This window comes from Panicum virgatum, chromosome 9K (genome assembly GCF_016808335.1).
Source record: "Panicum virgatum strain AP13 chromosome 9K, P.virgatum_v5, whole genome shotgun sequence".
Classification (NCBI taxonomy): domain Eukaryota; kingdom Viridiplantae; phylum Streptophyta; class Magnoliopsida; order Poales; family Poaceae; genus Panicum; species Panicum virgatum.
Window position 1 is genome coordinate 25,725,371 of NC_053144.1, and position 22,632 is coordinate 25,748,002.

Consider the following 22,632-nt stretch of genomic DNA (forward strand, 5'->3'; position numbering starts at 1 on the left):
GGGGAGGGGGCTGCTAGAGATAGGCGATAGGGTTTGGTCGTTTGGAGTCTGGGGGTGGGGGCGGGGGAGCGCGCCGCGCCTGTGGGTTGGGCTGTGCTTGTTGGAGTTAGCGGGCCGTTACCGGGCCGGCTTGCTAACTACGTGACGGGCCGTGCCAGCCCACGGGCTGGGGTGACAGCCCAAGCCCGTGCATGGGGAGCAGGCCAGGCTAGCCCGGGCACAGTTTGGACCGGGCCGTACCGTGTTTGGGCCGGGCCAAATTGGCCATGCTTCGAGCGGACTAATGGCCTACGGGCTGCATACACATCTATAGTCAAGCTCCGCTAGTGCTGGCAGCGACGGCTGCGCCGGTGGAGGCATAGATAGAGCGGGCGGACGGCAGCACGTAGCAGGGTAGCTGGGCAGCAGCTCCGAGGCACCGACTGCAGCACGGGTGGCGGCTGCAGCTCGCAACGGCGGCGGCCGCTTCGGGCACCAAGCAGCAGTAGTATCAATGGTGTCGGCGGTGGGTATAGCCGTATAGGGCGGGTAGAATTGGATGGTGTAACAAATTGGATGGTGGAAAAATCGGGCCTGGCACAAGTGTTATGTCTACAAGTTTTGTTCCACGAAATGTCATTCTTCAACCAGAGACAAACTTAGTTAGATTTAAAAATCCAGAAATTTGAATCAAATGCTAGCAATGTTTGGTTTATGCTATTCAGCGGACACGGTGTCCGCGTGGGGGCATCTATTCATCGCCTTCTGCGATTGGAAGGCGTCCAATCACAGAATCGAGCGCCGCCTCTGCCGCCCCCGGCTCCGGCGGCCTCCGCCGCCGCCCTCCTCCACCGCCTAGCCACCGCCGCGTCGTCTTCTCTTCGCCCCCGCCGCCAGCACCTCCCACCGGAGATCCGGCCCCACCCGGCCGGCGGCGCTCCCGCGCCGCCGCGCCCTCCGCCGGCCGAACCGCCTCCGCCGCCGGTCCGCCGCCACCCCCGGCGCCCTCCTCTAGGTCCGGTGGCCATTGGAGCCCCGACAACCTGGAACCTAAAGACTGCCGCCGCCCTCCACCACTCCGGCCGCCGGCGACCTCGCCGGCGGCTGCTCCGCCCACCTACCACCCCTCCCCGACCAACCCTCCCCCTTCCCTAGCTTGCAACCCCGCCGGTGGCCGTCCCCCAACCCCCTGGCCGTCGCATCGCAGAAGGCGCCCACCGCGCGCCCGATAAATAGACACGGCGGTCCGTGTCCCGTCTGTGTCGCTCCCGTGTGGGTGACTCGGGCGGAACCTTTCGCCGCCGGCCCCGCAAATCCAATTCTGCGGACGCTCGCCCACAGCCTTCCTCGCGCGCGACGGACGAGCGGTCCACGTACCGCACGCCGCTCCCATCCGGCACCGCGGCAACCGCTCCCACCCTGCACCACGGCAGCACAGGTACGTACTTGATTTTTTTTTCTTTTGTTTTTTCACTTTTCCATTCGATTAGTTTTTTTGTTGTAGTAATATATTTAATACTTGTACTCATGTGGATCCTCTATGTGCATAATCTATATACATATGCATAATTTTTTCCTTTACATTTTGCAATACCTAGTATTCTCTTTCTTTTTTCTTTTTCCAGTCTTTTTTGTTTACCTTGTGTTCTCGAGATGTTCTTTTGACAATTATTTTGTTCAAAGTATGCTAAATAGTTATACTGAGAAGTTGCATTTGTTACACACATGCCGAACTTAGGCATCAAAGCCGTGTAAGAAATTTTTCTGATAACATTTACATGAAAGTTATATTTGAATTATCTTTAGTAAGAAGGCTGAAAGAGTTATGAGTAAAAATTGTACGTGTCGAGAAAGTTATGTTAAAATATTATACTATAAAAAAATTGATTAAAAAAATTTGTGGATAAAAGTTATGCGTATCGTAGAAAATGTGCTGAGAAATTATCATCTAAAAAGTTATGCTAAAAAAATATCACCCGGTAGTTATCTAAAATAAGTTATGCACATACAATTCTTTTAAAAAAATTGATTGGAAAAAGTTATGGGTAAAAGTTATGCATATCCTAGAAGATGTGGTGAAAAAATATCATCTAAAAAGTTATTCTGAAGAAATATCATCTAATAATTATGTGAAATAAGTTATGCACGTACATGTCTGAAATCGAGCGCTCGTAACCTTTTAGGTGGGCACGCACTGGATTAGCCAAGCCGGGGTGGTTAACGGAAGTTCTCCAAAAATTTGCGGCGGTCAGGTTTGATATGCTCGAAATCACGATGGCGCAGGTACACTTCCCTAATACCGAAAGAATCATTCTTGTCTTTCTTTCCCTTCCCTAGCTATGCATTAGTTTCCCAGAGAGAGTTAGTGACAAATCAGGAAAGTGGTCAGCACCATGGTAAATATGGTTTTGCACACTACACCGAGAAATGAACAGAACACTATCTTGAGGTTTAATAACTCAAGAAATGAACTCATGATTATCGATTCTTGGATCCTAAGATGTTGAGGAAAAAGAAATTCATGCACACCAAGTACTACATAATCATCGGTAGATAATACCATTGTGTTCAATTGTGCCACAACTGAACCAGCCACTACGGGAATCAACATATTTGCCGGTGCCTCCAGCACACGGCAAAGCCCCTAAAGCAGCCAGCAAAAAGAAGTTTACCGTGTGCCTTTTTTTTTTGCCATGTGCAAACCGACACTCGGCAAATATTTTTGAAAAACATAAAAAAATATGTCGCCGCCACCGCGCCCGGCGACGCCATGTCCGCCACACCACCTCACCCCACAGCAGCCCAGGCCGCACCCCCGCCGCCACCTCCAGCCTCGCCCCACGCCGGCCGCCGCAGCTACCCTGGATTCGGTGCCGCGCCGCCCCTGCACCTACACCATCGTCGCCCAGAAATGGGGATCCGCCGATCGCCTCGTAGATCCGGAGCAGACGAAAGCTCCATTGCGTCGCTGGAGGCGGGGCGGTGCCTGCGCTGCACCGCTGGAGCGGCACACACTCCTGCCCTGCGCCACCGGCGGAGCGGCGGGTCCCAGGGCTGCACTGTTGTCGAACCTCACGCCACTGGAGAAGGGGCTAGGCCCCCGTGCGCCGCCGCCGGCGGGGCGGGTCCCAGTGCTGCGCTACCGACTGAGGGGCGGTCCCAGCGCTGCACTGCCGTCGGACCTCCCGCCGCCACTGTTCCTTGCCGCGCCGCTGCTCCTTAGTGCCGGTGAGGGGCGAGCGGAATGGGGAGGGGGGCAATGGAGGGGCTGGCCGGCCTGGCGCGAGGGAGGAGGGTGCCAGCGGGGAGGGGGAGGAAGGGAGGCGGTGAGTAGGAGGAGAGGAGGGGGCGGCAACGGATCTGAGGGAGAGAGGTGGCGAGGTAGCTGGGAGGAGGGAGGGGGCTAGAGGGGATTAGAATTTGGGTGGGGGAGATGAGGGGCGATTTTTTAAAGAAATTATCATCGAATCTCGGCCGTCGATCACGAGATCGACGGCGCATAGTGAAGGAGGACTTGTTTGAAACACATGGCAAACTTTTTTATGTCATTAAAAATTCCATAATTGCATTTAATACATTGAAATTATCAAATGCTTCCAAAAAATACCAAAACTTTACACGAAATAATTTATATTGTCTATTGGCTATAGAAAAATTTTTAAAGTCAAACCCAAATTCGGTCGTCACTTTCACTCCAAACCTAACCGCATTCTTCTCAACTGTTTGATTCGTCTTCATAGATGTTTCCTTTTGTAAGCATCGTACGTGACAAAATTGTGAAATCCACTCAAATTTTTACCACAGCCTCCACGTATGATATCATGAGATATTGATAAATTTCATAATTTTCAGACTTCATTTACTTATTTTAGAATTTTAAAATCATTCAAACACAAGTTCATGGTGGTGTTTCTGGACAAAATATTCGAATTTTTTTTTCATTTGATGGGTAAAGCCTTGATGAGGGTAAAAATAATAGGTACCCTAACCCGGCCGTCAAAACGCTCAACCACTCGAGCTACTGCACCCGCATTAACTTTATTTCTTCCACATTGTCACCTTTACATTTCCATCAAAAAGCTGCAACGCTATCCTGTGCCAGCATGGGCCATGTTTGGTTCATCACGTGAAATTTTTTTCAAAAAAAGACGAATACATGCATGGAGTACTAAATGAAATTTATTTGTGAGATCTTTTTACGAATGAGTGTAATTGTTCGAGATGAATCTAATGAGTCAAGTTCTATCATAATTGGCTACAGTAACCACATCTAATCATTCTCTAATCATGTGGTTAAAGACCTTATTAGCTACAATACATGCAACAGTACTATAATTGTGAAGATTTTTTTAATTAAATTTCATTTAATACCTCTAATTAGTGGTCAAAGAAAAAAAAATTTTCATAAAAACTTTTTCACCCCTAACCAAATACGGCCATGCAATGATGATGCACGCATGCACATGTCCTGGGGTGCCCAGCGGCACAGCACATGCAGTAGCCTTTAAGAGTAAATAGGCAACACATGCATGGATGGCCAGCGGGCCCGGGACAAGGGCAGCTGTTGACTACGCTTGCAATTTTGCAGTGCGACGGAAAACCAACCATTGCTCTCGCTGCGGCTTCTCGTTCGTTTCGTCCCCATCCCCTGCTACAGTTGCTAGGGGCGGAAAGGAGGCGACGCGCGTTTCTGGCAGCGATTCCGCCGGCCCGTCCCTCTCCGGTGCCCGGAGTGGCGCCAGAGAGAGACGAGGGCCGCAGAATCGTTGTGCGGATGTATATAGTCTAAGTGTGTGCTCATCTAGGTCTATGATTTGCTCGTCGTCACTGCTTAATGGTGGAGCTAGGATTCGGCCGGGGGACGATGCTCCTCTGCGCTGTGTGTTCCAGGGCGGCGTCGGCAAGGCGGTGGCGGTGACGGCGCAGTGGAATAATGCTCCAACTCTTCCCGACCCGCTGGCTTTTCACTCCGGTGTCAGCGGCGAGTTCGGGAGCTTCCGGTTAGGAGTCCGACCTCGGTTCTTCTTCGTCTCCGGCGGGCGGTGAAGGTACGAGGCTTTTGTCTTGAGGGTGCAGAGCAAGCTGGTGGTCCTGTGGTTGCTTGGTGGTTGGCCCAGACTCTATCTTCCCTCAGCGGCGACGGTCTTCGACGGCGAGCCTTGGGCCAGGTCGTCGGAGCTTGGGGCGGGTCCCCGACTGATGGACTTTCGTTGTTTGCTTCTTCTTCTGTGGTTCTTTCCAAAGCCGTGTGGCAGTGGAGCTCCTCCTGACCTGGCAATGGCGGCGACAGCATCTGGCGGCCGCCGGCGACGGCCGGTGGTGGCGGATTCCAGAGGATTCGGCTTTGCGGTGGTCCCAGGGACTTTAATGTAATTTCTTCATTTTTCAGGGGCCTTTGTGCAAGTAGACTGGTGGTACAGTTTTTCTTTGTATCCTACCTGGGCGTATCTGTATTTGTACTGGACTTTGTACTATATTCTTAACTTAATACAGGTATTTTCGATCAAAAAAAACTTTGCAGTGCGACGGTTCAAGGCACAAGGACCGGACTCGCCCGAACCTGGCTCCGCCTCGCCCGACCCTGGCTTCGCCTCGCCCGACCCCTGAAGGTCTGTACGATATCCTCCTGCCAGGGGAATCAAGGCCATGCATAGCGAGTAGTCATGCCTAGGGACTGTACCACCCACCATACGAATAGTCATGTACAGTGCCGCCTGCATCACCGCTTGAGATGACACTGTGCGACTTACCCCAACTCGTCCCAAGTCAGGAAGGCCTGACGCCCGTACGATCCGATGGCACGGGGCACCATGCCCTGTTAACGACGACGCCAGCAGTAGCACGAATCCCGCGCCCCATCCTGCCACGACTGGCACAGTGTCAGAGATGGGGCGGACATCCTCCTATCGCCATCAGGCAAGGTTGGTGGGACCCACTATACTCCTTAGAGCAAGTATTGTGGGCCGGCGGAGAGCCGGCTGGATCCTTCGTGGTAGTGGAGAGAGAGGCGAGCGGGCGTCTCGCTATCCGCCCGCTCAAAGCCGGCTGAGAGGCACGCCACTCTCACTGCCGTGCATTAAATGCACGCGGAGCCCACCGCCGAGCCAGCGTCTCTCAGCCGGCAGTCGGTGAGAACTATAATTCTTGCTCTTAGCTGGTAGACACGGGGTTGGGAGGCGCCCGACCCCCACGCCTCTCCTTCTCTCTCACGTATGTACCCTTTTTACCATGGGTAACCTGCTCCTCTTTGCATATAAAAGGGAGCGGCAGGCTATACGCAGGGGGAGGAGGGATCCGCTCAACACACACTCGCGTGCCCGCACACACACGCACTCACACTCATTCACAACTCGGAGACTTGGGACTCCCGTCCCTCTCTCACTCATTTGTAATCCCTACTGCAAACTTGAATGCTAGAGCACGAGAGCTCGAACTGGACGTGGGGACATTCTGTCCGAACCAGTATAAATCTTGTATCTCATCCTTGCATTACCATCCGGTCCTGTGACGCGCATACAAATTTACTAGCCGGTGATTTCGGAACACCGACAGGCCTCAAACTAGGTTAAATAACATGAATATCATTTTCCACTTATTTTATTCTATTATTTGATCACTTGCAATTCAAATTTAACTTGATTCAAAAAAATGCTTGAAATTCAGTTAATTTGTTAAATATAGCAAATAAAAACAAAAATGTACCAAATTTTAGCATGGAGTACTACATGTTGTATTGTATGTGAAGAGCAAAAAAAGTTTCGAGGTGAGAAGAGATAAAAATTTTATTACTTTATCGTATGCTAAAATAAAACACACGGCAAAGTATGGATTTGCCGTGTGCCAAAAAAAGCACACAACAAAATATGACTTTGTTGTGTGCCAAATCTTTGCCGGATGTGCTCACGGCAAACAACCTTTTTGTCGTGTGCCCTATAGAAAGCACACGGCAAACTACCGGACCGGGCACGCGACAAAGAGCTGGATTCTGGTAGTGAGCATAAAGCTTTGTACAGGACAAAATAAAGATGCATCCAAACAGCTAAAAGTAAAAACTAGTGTCAATGCAACGCTGAAAAGTAGAAATGCTTGCAGCCATCAAAACAAATATGAAATGACTACGAAGAACTTGTAAACCAACTAATTTCTCATGACGTTTGCAAAATCTTTTTTTGCATTAAGTTAGAAGTTCTGCACAAAGGATACCGGATACGACTACCAAACAAAAAAAAACAAGGCAGACGTACACTGCATATGTTTTAGGACCAGAGTGCAGATAAGTACTAGAACTAGTAATTGGTAGCTAACATACACCTACTGATATAATTTGCCATTACTGCAGTACCAAGCTCGTTACTACAATTTGTTTTCCAGTATCATCGTGCAGCAAGCTTGGACATTATCTCCTTCACAAGAGCAGGACAGCTTTTAACCAGATGCTCAAACCCATCTGTTGCCATGACCTCCTCCAGCGCATGACGAGATACAAGGAACTCAATGCAAGCCTCCTTGAGAGCACGGCAATGATGCTGCTCAGCCAACACCAGCGTGGTCGCGGCCGTGCTCACGTCAAGGTGCCGGCACAAAGTATCCTCACAGATCAGCCTGAGCCTCTGCATGTCGTACCTGTCCGCCGCTTCCAGCAGGTGCTGGGCCATCACGGCCTCCTCTTGCTCCATCTGCGGCAGCGAGTCGGTGTAGACGAAGTGGAGCAAGGCCTTGAACACCTGAGGCAACATGTCATCAACCCGGACGCAGTCCCCTGTGGCGGCGCCCTCTTTCATGGCACCCCACAGCTCTGCCTTGAAGACCCGCGACCGGGCCGCGAGGAGAAACCTGTGCGCGCTGAATTCTTCGCCGGCGACTTGGAACGTGACGTCGGCGCCCTCTTTGCTCACGAGGAGATCGCCGAGATGCCGATCCAGGTCAGGTGGTGGCACTGGCACTGCGAGACAAGAACCAAGCGGTGATTTTGCAATCCTGTCCTCCGTGCGGAGCTCGTGAGGAATAATGATGTCGCAGCTGATCTTGAAGCAATCCTTGGAGAGGTGCTCCGACTTCTCCAGGAGCTCCCTCTTAACGAACTCAGTGAAGCCGTACCCTGAGCCGCTGGGGGAAAACTCGCTCAGGGTTGTGGTACGGGTGTATGATGGCACTGGTTTCCCATCCCGATCGAGCAAATCGAACTTGGCTCGCGCCATCACAGGCTCTCCGATGCTCGCGTCGAGGTGGAGGAAGACGGATATGAAGTCGGCATACTTGGAGGTCTGGCCGTTGGGGTAGTAGTTGATGTACCAGCGGCGACCCCCCGCACTGAAAGGGCGAGACTCGATGTGGAGCAGGTGCTGCCCCGTGACGGCTTCCCCGACGATGGCCGAGGCGGAGCGGGGCTCGCCATCGCCAACCGCGGCGGATTCCGGCGCTGGCATTGGCGGCGGGGAGGGGATGCGGAACGGCGGCCGGCGAGGGTTTTGCCGCTTGGGCTGGTTTTGTGCTGGGTTTTGCAAAACACACCTTCATGAAATCAGAAGTTCGATGTTTCGATGATGACTATGATTTTAGAGCAACATGATTTTTTTCTCTTATTATTTCTACACAATATCATTGCAAAACAGATGGAGCTTCAGACCCAGACCCACGGGACTGTGCACACTGCATACTCCAAAGAAGAATTCCTCTGTAATCCTCCTAGAACTCTAATTTGTGATTTTTATAGGACTCCTACCTTAACAGCCTAGTATCCCACCTTCTGGACTAAATAAAGGAGGACGGGTAACGAGATCGGCATAGGCTCGATAGAACCAATAATATGCTCAACAGAGCACAACATCTCAACGCAGGGCACAATATACCAAACCACCACATAGAACGTAGGATATTCCGCTATCCTGGCACCTCGAACCTGTCTAAATTTGTGTCTTGTGTTCGTGCATTTACCTTTAAGTTTCAAATCTCAGCGATTTCTCACCAAATAATCTCCTACCTTGGGGTAATCAAACAATCCGATGTGATGTGACATTTATGAGGTAAAGTTTTTGCATATTTCGGCACACATTTGAAGTACTAAACGTGGACTAACTCAAAAAATAAATTAAGATTTTGTCTGTAAACTGCGAGACGAATTTAATAAGACTAATTAATCCGTCATTAGAACACGTGTTACTGTAGCAATTTAGTGTCTAATCATGGCCTAATTAGGCTCATTAGATTTGGTTGGTAATTTACAGAGCACGTGTTACTGTAGCAATTTAGTGTCTAATCATAGTCTAATTAGACTCATTAGATTTGTTTGGTAATTTACAAGCAAACTATATAATTAGTTTTTCATTTCGTCTAGATTTAATACTCCATACATGTGCCACAAACATTTGATTTGTTAGTTTTGAAATTTTAAATTTTGCATCTAAACAAGACTCTAGATCAAGAAGCAATAAATGTCATTGCTCTTGGAAGCTACGTGAATTGAAGCAAGGGGATCCCTAGACTCTAGATCAAGAAGCAATAAATGTCACTAGAACATTAGACACGCGATGCGCGCCCTACCGTTTAAATAGTCAAATATAAGTAAATCAAAGATAATAAATGTGCAGTACAAAGCAACAAAAAGCGAAGATATTCACTGGCAAAAACATAGCATACTAAATGAAGGTACTTATCTATGCCGAAGTGCAAACTTCTGTAATCACATGATTTGAAAACACTAAATTAACCAAGTTAACCAAGATACGTAAATATGCAAATAACAACAGTTCCAGACCTGAATGATCTAGACAGCATGAAATTCAAAGCCAAGACGATCCAACATGTTACAAACATTCATGATAGAAGTACTAATTATAACAGTTTCGTAGATTAGTTCTTGAATAGCAGAGGTAGCTTCATCATCCATCAACAGAACGAATCTTCACAGAGAGCCTTCACCTTCCCTTGTCACATTTTACCCTGCTTTAATATTTATCATTTGATAATCAAAGAGCAAGTTAGGGATGCATTTCATATGTTATTTAAACCAACAAATTTGTTTAGTGGTTAATTAAGGTTACTTCAACTAATGAATTTGTTGCAATGGTTCATTTTTTTGTTCACATTAACATGCTTGATCACGGGTTCTTAATTTAAAAAAGAGTAGCCATATTCTTATAATATTACTAAAATAATACACTTATACTTTTTTGTATCCAACGACCATGTGTATCTTCAGTTTTGCTTGTTAAAACATGCTACTAAAGAAAGGTTGGTCCAGTAAGGCTGACTAAAGATACTACTTCTGTAGTTGTTCTGAATCAAGCAAATGCACAAGTAGAAAGAAGAAAATATTGCATTTGGGTTGTGCCATGAAGTTTCATTTTAGAACTCACAGAACAATTACAGTTAGAGAATATCAATATTCAGGAAAAAAAACCTCTACCATCTGAAAGAACTTTTGGAAGCAAATGAATCATCCCAACTTAATTTCCTCAGATTTGGTTGCAGTTTGCAACTCTACTTTGCCACAATATTTAAGAACATTGTTATGTAACTTTCCTTGTAACAGTCAGCTTTAGTCAACCTTTACAACCTGAATTCAAAAACCACATGCATTGACTCTAATGAATTATTAGGAACAATACGAAATGAGACATGATGAAATGAAGTACTAACCGAAACCAAATAAAGGAAAATTTTCAGAGACGCCTTGTTGATTCCCCACGGTACAATGTACAACCAATAGGAGTTTGCCTGCACAATCAAAGAATTCGCAGTTACATAATCAGAGGCAAAACCAACTTTCAGTTCTCCCTGCCTTTGATATTTGTAGGCATCTAGCAGTACACATGCATGAGCGGCAATAGGAACACCGTTTCTTTCATCTGCAGAAAATGTGAGAAGCATATTACTGAATGAGCATCTTGTCACAGTTGACAGGAGCACAAGAAACTGGAAAGTGGTATACGTTCCAAGAATTTGGTGTTGTGGAATCAGAACTTACAGACAAAACCAACATGCCAATCATCCTGGTGCAGTTTGATAGAAGTTATCATGACAAACCTATGCAGTTTGATAGAAAAAGTATTAGAGCTCAATCCATACGGCAATATTTTAGATCCTATGCTAAAGGTAGAACAAACCTATGCAGTTATCCCGAGTACCTAATCAAAAAATATATGGAAGGTTTCACTGCAAGGCCTCTAACTGAATGTTCAGCAAATCTGACGCCAAGCACATAACCATTTTAGTAGAAAGGCATGGCACCTGCTCTGGTCATCGGCAACTCACCTGCTCTGGTATAAAAACAAGTGCTAAAGAACTTGAATCAATCATCCACTGTAATCAAGAGAAAATAATTATTATAGCATAATAATTCCACTCCTGATGCAGCATGAGAAAACAATCATTAGAAACCTTCACTCTTGATCACCAACAAATTCTATAGCATGAACAAAATATTTTAGAGTTCTCCATTTGCTGATGCATCATCAATTTATACTCCAAGAGCATTTGGTCAGGCAAGTGTTGCGGGAAAAGATGACAGAATAACAACATGCTAGTGTTGCTAGCGCATACATGATCTGCCAAATTTCTCACTGGATTTTTTCCCTTCCCAAATTAAATCTATTTCCATCATCAGATCTAACACCTTGCAGCAAAAGAAGAAGCAGGCTTGAGTAGATCTGTGACAACAAAGAACTGAAACCCAAATCCTAGAAACGGATGGGGAGAGGAGGATGGACAGAGAGCAAAGGAGATTGGGAGGAGGAGGATGCTCACCAGAGAACTGCAACAAAGGTTGTTGTTGCGGTGCCAGCAGGGGAGGAGAAAATGTGGGGTTCGTGAGCCATGGCCAATGCGAAGCTGCCCACTAGGAACCGCTGGTGATTGACCATCACCCACCAGGAGAAGAGGAAGGGGGGAGGAGGAGAGCAGAGAGGGAGAGAGAGAGATAGAGAGGGCGGTGCTGGGGAGTAGGAGAGGAAGGGAGATGGGGGACACACCGCGCGATGCCCTTAGGTTGTCGAAGACCTTGAACATCCTTCTGAGCTCGACGACGACGTGCGTTGCAGCGCGCGGAAGCTGACGGTGTTGTGCTTGGCCTTCCGTAGCGCGTCGAGGAGCTCGACCGACACGCTCTGCCGCGCCCGTCCGCCACCGCCTCACCGTCAACCTCGGCAAGTCGCGCTTCCTCCGCATCCAAGGTGACGGGGACACGGCCCGTGGTCTAGCGGGGGGCTACCTGGGCATGCGGCGGCCGTCGCTCGGCTCCATGCGCTGGAGCAGCCACGCCGTGGGCGGCCGGCATGCGCCCCTCCCTTCGAGCCGCGCCCCACATCGGATCTGGATCCTGCGGGAGCGTGCGGCGGCGGGGATGGGCGACGGAGGCAGGTGGAGAGGGTCAGAGGGAGAAGGGGAGGGGAGGTGGCGGCAGGGAGGCAGAGAGAGGAGAGGGGAAGAGAGGGGCGGAGGCGGGGAGGAGAGCGAGGGGGCTGCGGGATGGCTTTTTTGCAAAAGTGTCTCGCGGGGGTCGGTTTGTAAAAATAACAGCAATATCGAATTTTTCCTTCTTCACGTTGAATTAAATTTTAACAGGAGACCTATGTAAAAAATATAAAAACGTGGTTTCTGTTTATTTTGGGCGCCCTGTACTGAGTTGTGATTCTTAGAAAAGAGGAGGGTGTTTCTAAAAATTGGTCAGCACTCCGGTGTGTCGACACGCGTCCTACATTTACCGTGAGTTGCGGAGAGAGGAGCGCAGAGCGGCAGCTGTTAACTATTTTGACTAGAACATTTGGCGCGCGATGCGCGCCCTACCATTTTAACAATCAAATCCAGCAGTAGAATCAAATATATTTAAGATAATATAAATTTGTCACCCTTTATTGTTAGAAGGTAAAATAGGCTCCTATTGTTATCACCACTTGACGAACACGCATCTCTGAACAGCAGTAAAGTACACTGAACCTCAAAAAGAAGTACAATCCCTCGCTAAGATTTCACCTCATTCAAGCACAAACGAATAACAAATGAAATAAACTTCATGTCCTTTTTGTCCTAACTAAGGTATTTCTAAAGCTCTCATTCATGCGAATTGATCCAAAAATTATGCTAGCACTTCTGCAGCCTTGGAAGAATGCTTCGGGTCATTTAAAACACCCATATAAGCTGTTATCAATAGGAGCTAATTAAGTATATGAAATGTCATTGAATAGGTCTTTGGATTCTTTACAGCTTTATAAATGTCAAACCTTATAAATGGGAGTTCTGATGTCAAACTATTGTCAAAAAAAAACTAATAAGAACAAACTATAAATTCCAGATTGAGTGCAGAACTATAAAACAAATTTTATGCTGTATGTGTAATTAGTTCTTAGTAAAAGGTTTGGTTCCTTTGCAGTAACCATTAACACTAAGCACACTAACAGCCACAAGCCCACAAAGCATCTGTTTAATTGGATGAGCAAAGCAATTGAGAAACTGGGGTGTCGCCTCAGAAAAGGTATCTGTCTAAAATTGGGACGATCCTATCTCCACTCGATCATTTGCATGGTTCATCCAACTCAACCTGCTTGCTTTGTTGCAAGCAAAAAATCAAGTTGCCTGTTGCTACCAGCAAGAAGCAACCATACTGATCAAATGGCCCAAACATGAGCTACAGATAAAGCAGTACATCTCATATGAGCTATAGCTGCCAGCAATTAAAGAAGTAAATTTAGATATCTAAATGTGATTTTCAAATCAGAATGTCTAACAACACACAAAAGTATAAGAAAGAAGTCACTTACCTCATTACATGTACGCTTTAACAGAATACTTGAGGCCAAGATCTAACAGAATATCAAAGGTAACGATGGGGACACCTGCAACAGACAAGATTTCTGCTTATAAGAATTTAAAGAGTAGTACAGTACACGGAACAAAGAATCAACACTCAGAGCCAACTTATATTGCTGAGAGGACACCCATTGCCAATGCACTTAATCCACACATAGCAGCCTCATGACAACTCTTCACATATATCATGAGGGTGCTATTTGTCCTTGATATCCTATTATGATGTTTATGGGACTATACGCATCAGATTAAGCAATGGGGTGTATTACCTCATGATGGCACACCCTGCAGGCAAGTATCTGTAATGAGTAACAATACACTGTGTCCTGGAGATGGAAATGTTGTGCCTGGAGATAAGTCCGTCCGCAAGACTGCAATAGGGGATTCATTTTACATGTGACAAACTTGTTGCAGCTTTGGCCATCAGTCAACATATCATGTTTTCTTGTCCACAAGAACGAATGCAGCAATAGTCCACTCGATGTTATTTCTGGTTCCATGGTCAAAATGCCTACCCATGTTGTGCTCCATGAATCAATGTCCAAGACTGTTTCAGAAATTGGTAGCTTTAACAACTCAAAGGGATATCTAGACTCAGAACAATCAAGAACTTGCTTAAGTTATCACATTTGTTTCGACCAACCACCAGAATCTGGGAAGCGAATCTTCTTCCCCAAAATCACCAAATAGAAGGCTATTTCAAACTGTCTGTGATATATTAGCTACTGGAGAAACAACCTGAAGAAAACTGCCAGACTAAACAAAGCGAAATGATCTGATTTCAAGACGGCCATTGGTTCTACATGGTTGGTCGGGCACACATGCTTTCAAGCAGCAATTCTTACAAGTAATAGCAGCACACCCTGTGATCGCCTAATACATCTGAAATTAAGTGGCAGTTAAGAAGACATAAGCTCTATACTTAAAACCGTCCCAGCAAGTCTTACCCTTCATCTCTATCTCTATTTAAAAAAATAGTCCTGCCCATCATCTTATAGCATAGGTAAATGTAGCAATCAAGCACATATATTCACTGACTAATTCCACTATCACTGTATGCAGGTGGTAATAGAATTGAGATGCTTGAGAACAAGACCATGTAAACTTAGCCATGACTATGTCTATCCTATCTGATTGTGTTATAAAAAAAAATGTCAACCCAGATGCAGCCAAATGCGCCTACCTGGACAGCACTTCAATGGTTGGATATTGAGCATTGAATCCACAAAAATATTGTTAAATCAAGCCTTACATCTTAGAACCAGTTGCATATGAAATCTTGCAATCGCAAAGCCACTGATCCCAATACTTAAACCAACCCAATCTTTCATTCAGATTATTGGTGATGCAATTATACAGCAAACAAGCAATTATACAGCAAACAAGCACATACATCCTGACAGATACCACAGTTATGCAGGGAGTTATGTAGTAGGAGCATAGTACATTCTTCCCTTGAGAATATTTTGTAGCTCATGTAGCAAGCAAGCAAAAGCAAGCACGGGGCTGCAAGAGGTAGGATACAGTGAGACTGACACTTGCCGAGGTGGTGGCAGTCGCTGCTGATTGGGAGTCTGACTTCAGATTTCAAGCTCAAGCGTCGACGAGGCGGCGAGGACGCCGAGCATCCCCGAGGCTGGCATCGGGCCGGATCCTGCATCTTCCTTGGATGCGCGCGCGCAGCAAGGGCCGCGGCCGGCGGGGAGGCACCGAGGGAGGAAGAGGAGGCCTAGGACGCGCTCACCGACCAGCAGCCGCGGGAAGTAGGCCGCGGCCCACCGGAGCCACGCCGGAGAAGGCGACGCGCCCCTCCCCGCCGATTCTCGAGGAGCAGGCGGCCGCCGAGGCCATCGGGGAGGCAGCTCGTGCCTCGACGCCCGAGGAGCAAGGGGGGCCGCGGCCGGCGGGAGGCGCTGAGGGTGAAGCGGGAGGGAGGAGGAGGACTTCGAGAACGCGCTCACCGACGAGCAGCCGTGGGAGGTAAGCCGTGACTCGCCAGATCCATGCTGGCCCGTGCCACGCGGAGGCGTGAGGGGCGGGGAGGCGAGCCCGGGAGAAGAGAGGGGAGGCGGCGGCGGGGAGCAGGAGATGGACGAAGAGGGCGGCGGGGAGCCGGTAAGAGCGGGGAGGTGGCCGCGAGGAGCCGGGGAGGAGAGGGTAGGCGGCGGCAGGGGGGCAGGAGAGGGAGGGAGAGAGTGAGCGGCGGCAGGGGGGCAGGAGAGGGAGGGAGAGAGTGAGCGGCGGCAGGAAGGAGGGAGAGGGGGGTAGGGTTCGGGTGCGGCGGGAGGGGTAGATGAAAAGCGCCAGGCGGGTTTTTTTTTGTAGAAATGACAGAATTCTCAAATTTCTTCTTCTTCATGTTGAAATAAACATTAGAGTGAGGATCTGTGTGCAAAATTTACTAACGTGTTTACTGTGCTGTCTAGACTGTCCGAATTCAATTGCGATTCTTAGAAAACAGGAGGTTTTTTTTCAAAAAAGACAGAGCTCGCGGGGACGCGCCACACGTCTCCTTTTTCGCGTGAAGCGCGGTGGTGCGAGCACCAGGGAGCAGCTGTTAACCATTCCGATTGCTCGAGGAAGCTACGTGAATTGAAGCAAGGGGATCACTACACGCACACACAAAGCTACCAAAAGGCTTGTAACTATTGATAACCGGCGTACATCAATGACTCTACAAATACTACACGAAGGCTATCAGGATCAAGCGGCGGCTACTTTGACTTCATGAGAATGCTCGCGTGACCTGCGATGACTACTTCGACTACTCGCGGATGCGCCATCGACTACTTTGACTACTCGCAAGCGCACTGTTGACTACTTCGATTACTCATTTCGACTAGAAAACTAGTCTACAGAGCGGCCTCGCATCATCAACAACTACTCCAAATTGACTTCGACTAGTCGGCTCCAATCAAGCTACATCACTTGTACTTTTTCTGACTTGTTTTTTCACGGAATCGGTTACTTTTGGGGAGTATACCTCTCGACCAGGGTCATGCTCGGGGGGTTGCTCCATGACCAACTACTTCTTGAGTTTGCTAACCAACGGCCCACATGCTTGGTACATCGAGTTTGTAAGGCATTGACCTCATGCTTGGACCATCGTAGGGTGCTATCCTCATGCTTGGTACATCGAGTTCGGAGCGCATTGCTGCCCATGTGCTTGAACCATCGAATTCGTACGGGGTGACCCTCGTGCTTGGTACCTCGAGGTCAACGGGCGTTTGTAAGTGCATCTAGGCCCCTAATGGATTTTGGTAAATTGAATGACAAAATGATTAAAGGACTAACACTTTATGTGAGATATCATGAGCAGGGATTTATTTTGTATATCATTGTGTGTATTGGCTCATGTATCAAGGAATCAAATAAAAGAGAGCTTATTGTTGAAAGTCAAGCATGTTGTAATAAGAAAGAAGAGACAAGTTGTTGGGGATAAGGATTATGGGTATCTCAACTTAGTCCATTAAAGGATAATCGGATCGGCAAAAGAGTGACGAGAGGCGGCTAAAGCCCAGCAAAACAACCAACGGACCGCGAGGCCTGCAACTGAGAAAACAACCCACTAAGATACTGGAAGTCCAACTCCCAAAGGAGAAGGGACCAACTCAACTGGCCCTCACGAAAGAGGGTCTGCCTCGCCCTAGACCTATGGACGTGGGACACCGGGAAGGCGGGAGACCTGTCGGATGGAGGCGAGCAGCCTGGGGTGGTCCCGGGAAGTCAGGGACGCGACTGCCCTCTCCGCCGGTACGGACGAAGAGTGGGCAATGGATCTGGCTCGTGCAGATCTGGGCGGAGGCACGGCCTGGGTACGCTGTTGTAGCCCATCCACGCCGGGCTAAGGCCGTAGGCCATGTCAGGAAATATACGGTGTCGAAGCCTAGAATAAGGAGGACGCGGAAGCCGGGCGGGAATCCAGTTGGCAGGCAGATATCCCGTCTCCGCCTGGATATGGGGGATATCTTGTCAGAGATGTATGGAAGGGGCCACCACTCAGTGGCCAAAAGGGGTCGGGAGTCACTTGACCCCCGCCCTCTGTCTCCCCCTCTCTCTCTCTCTGTGTGTAAATCCTCACCCCTTAGGCTATAAAAGGGGGAGGCAAGCCTCATGCAGGGGCATCCGCATACGAACATTCGCACCAAACTCGAACACTCACACTGAGAACCAGAGACTTTGGACCCTCGCTCCCTCTCTCGCCCGTTTGTAACCCCTACTGCAAACATTTGAGTACTAGAGCACAAAGCTCGAACTGGACGTTGGGACATTCAGCCCGAACCAGTATAAATCCTTGTGTCTTTACTTGTACTACCATCCGAACCTGTGACGTGCATACAAATCTACTAGCCAGTGATTCAGAACACCGACAGTTGGCGCGCCAGATAGGGGCTTTGCGCGTCACTCGCAGCAAGGTTTCAGACGGCTAGCCGTGCTGAAGGCTGGGTTCCGGGAGTGCGCGTGTGCTTCGGCAACCTCGACTTCATCATCGCCATCACCGGGAGTCTGGTGCAGGTCCAGACGCCCGTGCGTCCTGACAGCGACGGTATCGTTGGCACGATGCAGGGTCCGCACCTCGAGAGCCAGAGGCAGGACGCCCCTGCAGTCTCGAACCCCAGCATCTTCGACAATACGTGTTTGGAGTGCCAGCTCCAAACATTCCTGGGGCCGCAGCCGACGGAGGGAGACCTGCACTGCGTCGCCTACTCCCTCGCCAATGTGGCCACGCAGCTGTCCGGTGGTAGCCCAATACCCCCGGATGTCCTTTTCGACCGCACCACAATGACGTTCCCGTTTGGCATGGGAAACGTGGTCCGACACGTGCAGCACCACGTCGCGATGTACGTGCCCAACCACTACGGAGGGGGCGGACTCGTCGGGATGACGGAGTTCGCCAATGACTCCGACGACGACCTCCTCGCCGACGACTCCCTGTTAGGGTCCGACACCGGATCCTGCACAGGGAGTCATCATCCTTCACTAGAGTGCTTCGCCACAGGCACTCCGGATGGATACGTGGAAGAAGCCGAGAATTCGCCTCGACACTCCCGCGACCAGACACCAATGCTGATCCCTCCACTAGTGCAGGAGGGCAGTGGCCCCGTACAGCCACCCTTGCCCTTCCTTCAGGATGAGGGAATGGGCAACAGGCGGGTCAGTGGCGGGCGAGGCTTATTGCCCGTCAGAAAGAGCTGGAAGAAGCTCAGACTGCGCTGGAGCAGGAATGCGCGGCACTCGAGCGAGAGCTTGGGTGGCGCACCGGCGGAGGACGCGCCCGCGCCCATGCGAGCGAGGTCATCTGCAAGATAATCGAAGACCGCCCGAGCTCCCCGGTTTTCGCCCGGGCCAGCCAAAACGTCGCAGCAGCGGCCGCCTTGCTTGAGGCGCTCCCCGCGGCTGCGACGCCTGAAGAGCAACGCACCAGCGAGATAGAGGGCGCCGGCCCGAACACCACGGGGCGAGCGGAGCGCGCGGTTCACCATCACGACGAGGTGGTCCACGCGACAACGGGCCGCAGTGGGGCGATTCCCGTGCAAACCATCGCGACCACGATGGAGGATGCGGGGATGCACCGGTCAAACAGCGGGTCGGCCAGAACCGTGATGTGTGTCACACCGTCAATGCCCGTCGCCGCGAGTACTACCACGACGACGAGGAGGGGTCGGTCGCCAAAAATTACCGACCCTGCCGGGGTGGCTGCTACGATAGCGAGGAGCATCGGAGCATGAGCCCGGAACCGCCGGGTCCCAAGGTGTTTACCTTTGGAATCTGGAGTTCCAGGGTGCCGAGCAAGTACGTCACCAAGTACGGTGGGGAGACCGACCCCAGACTCTGGCTCGTGGATTATCGCCTTGCGTGCCGGACGGGAGGAGTGGAGAACGATGCGTTCATCATATGCAACCTCCCGTTATACCTCGCCGACTCTGCTCGTACCTGGCTCGAGCACCTTCCCACCGACAAGATCGCTTGTTGCGAAAATCTTCGGGAGATTTTCATAGGAAACTTCCAGGGCACGTACGAACGCCCTGGCAACTCATGGGATCTCAAGAACTGCCAGCAGAAGCCAGGAGAATCCCTTCGCGACTACATCAGGCGCTTCTCGAAGGAGTGCAATGCCGTCCCGAACGTTTCCGATGCCGACATCATCGGGGCATTCCTTTCGGGGACGACATGCATCTCACTGGCGCACAAGCTGGGCCGCAAAGGCCCCCGCACCATCAAAGAACTCCTAGACATCGCGACCAATCACACCTCCGGCAAAGGAGGCGGACGAAGTGGCTGACGAAGGCCCATCGGACCGTGCTGGCAAAAAGAATAAAAGGAACAAGAAAAGAGGGGGCGGGAACTTTGTAGCTGTGGCCGACCGCAAAACCAGCATGGCTCTGATGGGCCCTGCCAATGATCATTTCGAGAAGATGCTTGAGATGCCCTGCCCCAATCACCAGACACAGGTGAAGCACCTCATGAAGGATTACGTCCTCTTGAAGAAGTGGCTCACCGACAACCTGAAGAGGGGGGATCCGAAGAAGAAACCTAAGTCGGAGGGTGGCGCTGAGGAAGACAAAGAGGAGGGCTACCCTGAGCACGACTTCCTCATGATCTTTGGAGGACCTGTCGCGTACGAATCATGATGCAAGCAGAAGCTCTAACTCCGAGAGGTGATGGCAGTCGAGCCTCGACTCCAAAATTCCTCCGATGGTCGGAGTCGCCAATCACCTTCGACCGAGCCATCCACCCCAGCAGTGTGCCACAGCTAGGGAGGTGCCCCTTGGTCATGGATCCCATCGTCGGCAACACGCGTCTCTCCAAGGTGCTCATGGACGGTGGGAGTGGCCTCAACATTCTCTACGCCGATAGCCTCGATGCCATAGGGATCGACTGGGCACGCCTCCGGCCTTCGGAGGCTCCTTTCCACGGCGTCATGCCTGGCAAGCAGGCGATGCCACTCGGGCAGATTGACCTGCCGGTAACGTTTGGGGACCCCTCCAACGTCAGGAAGGAGACCCTTACATTCGAGGTGATAGGCTTCAAGGGAGCCTACCATGCTATTTTGGGGCGGCCATGGTACGCGAAGTTCATGGCGGTACCCAACTATACTTATCTGAAGCTGAAGATGCCCGGGCCGCACGGGGTCATCACTGTAGGATCCACTTATCAGCACGCGTATATGTGTGAGGTGGAGAGTTGCAAGTTGGCCTCGGCGGTCCTCGCAGCGGAAGAACTCGCGCTGATCAGGGAGAATATCCCTGCGGAAGCGCCCAACTCCACTCGGAAGGTCGGGTCATTTGAGCCCACGGAGAGCATCAAGGAGATTTCTCTCGACCCCCTGGGATCGAGCGAAAAGAAGCTGAGGGTCAGCGCAACGCTAACCCCCAAATAGGAGGCGCGCTCGTCGACTTCCTCTGAGCGAATAAAGATATCTTTGCCTGGAAGCCGTCAGATATGCCAGGCATACCAAGGGAGGTCGCCGAGCACGCACTTCACATCAGGGCAGGCTCGCGTCCGGTCAAGTAGCAACTGCGCCATTTCGATGAAGAGAAGCGGCGGGCTATCGGTGAAGAATTAGCTAGGTAGTTAGATGCAGGATTCATTAAGGAAGTGTACCATCCCGAATGGCTAGCTAATCCTGTTCTTGTAAAAAAGAAGAATGGGAATTGGAGAATGTGTGTTGACTACACGAATCTCAACAAGGCGTGCCCAAAGGATCCTTTTCCTTTGCCATGCATCGATCAAGTAGTCGACTCAATGTCGGGGTGCGAAACCCTCTGCTTTCTTGACGCCTACTCGGGGTATCATCAGATCGCAATGAAGGAGTCCGACCAACTCGCGACCTCTTTTATGACCCCGTTCGGCTCATACTGCTACGTTACGATGCCCTTTGGCCTGAAAAACACTGGCGCGACCTACCAGCGATGCATGATCAGGTGTTTCGGTGAGCTAATCGGGCGAACTGTGGAAGCATACATGGACGACATCATGGTCAAGACAAAGCGGGCTGACAGACTCGTAGCAGACCTCGAGTCAACATTCTCTCGACTCCGCGCGAATGGAGTTCGACTCAACCCCGAGAAATGCATCTTCGGGGTAACACACAACATGCTTTTGGGTTTCATCGTTTCCCAACGAGGGATCGAGGCAAACCCAGATAAGATCAATGCCATAAGCAACATGGGGCCAATTCCGAATCTGAAGGGGGTGCAACGGGTCACTGGGTGCCTCGCAGCGCTCAGCCATTTCATATCCCGATTAGGAGAGCGGGGGCTTCCCCTATACCGACTCCTTAGGAAGAGTGATCGATTTGTTTGGCCCAACGAGGCCCAACAAGCCCTGGACGGGCTGAAGTCACTCCTGACTACAGCACCGGTCCTCGTGCCCCACGCGGAAGGGGAGTCCCTTCTCCTCTACATAGCAGCGACTACTCAGGTAGTCAGCGCCGCGTTGGTCGTAGAAAGGGACAAGGAAGGGCACGCTCTGAAAGTACAATGACCAGTGTACTTTGTCAGCGAGATCTTGAGCGAAACCAAGACTCGATACCCCCAAATCCAAAAACTTCTCTACGCGGTACTCATTGCCATGCGCAAGTTACGACACTATTTTGAGTCGCACCTGGTCACGGTGGTCATGACCTTTCCGCTGGGAGAAGTGGTGCGGAACCCAGACGCTACGGGATGCATTGCGAAGTGGTCCCTCGTGCTCATGGGGCAGGGCATCGAGTACGCTCCTCGCACTGCCTGAAAATCGCAAACACTTGCGGATTTTGTGGCAGAGTGGACGGAAACCCAGCTGCCACCGGCGCAGTGGATCAAGAGTACTGGACAATGTACTTCGACGGGTTGCCTTACGAAACTC

The 22,632-nt window shown here is 50.2% G+C and overlaps 2 protein-coding genes and 1 long non-coding RNA gene across 14 annotated transcripts; 1 reads left to right on the forward strand and 2 right to left on the reverse strand.

Moving 5' to 3' along the window:
* Positions 1-7,166: 7,166 nt before the first annotated feature.
* LOC120648634 (BTB/POZ and MATH domain-containing protein 2-like) lies at positions 7,167-8,304 on the reverse strand. The gene has a single exon (XM_039925355.1). It carries the CDS (start codon positions 8,175-8,177, stop codon positions 7,353-7,355), a length of 825 nt encoding a protein of 274 aa, XP_039781289.1. The 5' UTR covers positions 8,178-8,304; the 3' UTR covers positions 7,167-7,352.
* A 1,343-nt stretch (positions 8,305-9,647) lies between these two features.
* On the reverse strand, positions 9,648-15,970 carry LOC120650995. Of its 12 annotated transcripts, XR_005665891.1 has the most exons (6): positions 14,052-15,970; positions 11,949-13,808; positions 10,946-11,237; positions 10,618-10,826; positions 10,385-10,534; positions 9,648-9,918 (listed from the first exon to the last, which is right to left on the reverse strand). It is a non-coding gene; the product is annotated as an uncharacterized LOC120650995 (long non-coding RNA). The 12 variants fall into 12 exon arrangements; XR_005665887.1 differs by having other exon boundaries at positions 10,385-10,826; XR_005665890.1 differs by having other exon boundaries at positions 10,385-10,826; positions 10,946-13,808; positions 14,052-14,329; positions 15,319-15,969.
* Positions 15,971-20,557: 4,587 nt separating this feature from the next.
* LOC120647885 lies at positions 20,558-21,163 on the forward strand. Its single transcript, XM_039924699.1, has one exon. The coding sequence runs from the start codon at positions 20,558-20,560 to the stop codon at positions 21,161-21,163; it is 606 nt and encodes a 201-aa protein (XP_039780633.1).
* The last annotated feature ends 1,469 nt before the right edge of the window (positions 21,164-22,632 follow it).

Coding starts and splice junctions, on each gene's coding strand:
- LOC120648634 (XM_039925355.1), bottom strand. CDS start 8,177: ATGGCGCGAGCCAAGTTCGATTTGCTCGATCGGGATGGGAAACCAGTG.
- LOC120647885 (XM_039924699.1), top strand. CDS start 20,558: ATGGATCCCATCGTCGGCAACACGCGTCTCTCCAAGGTGCTCATGGAC.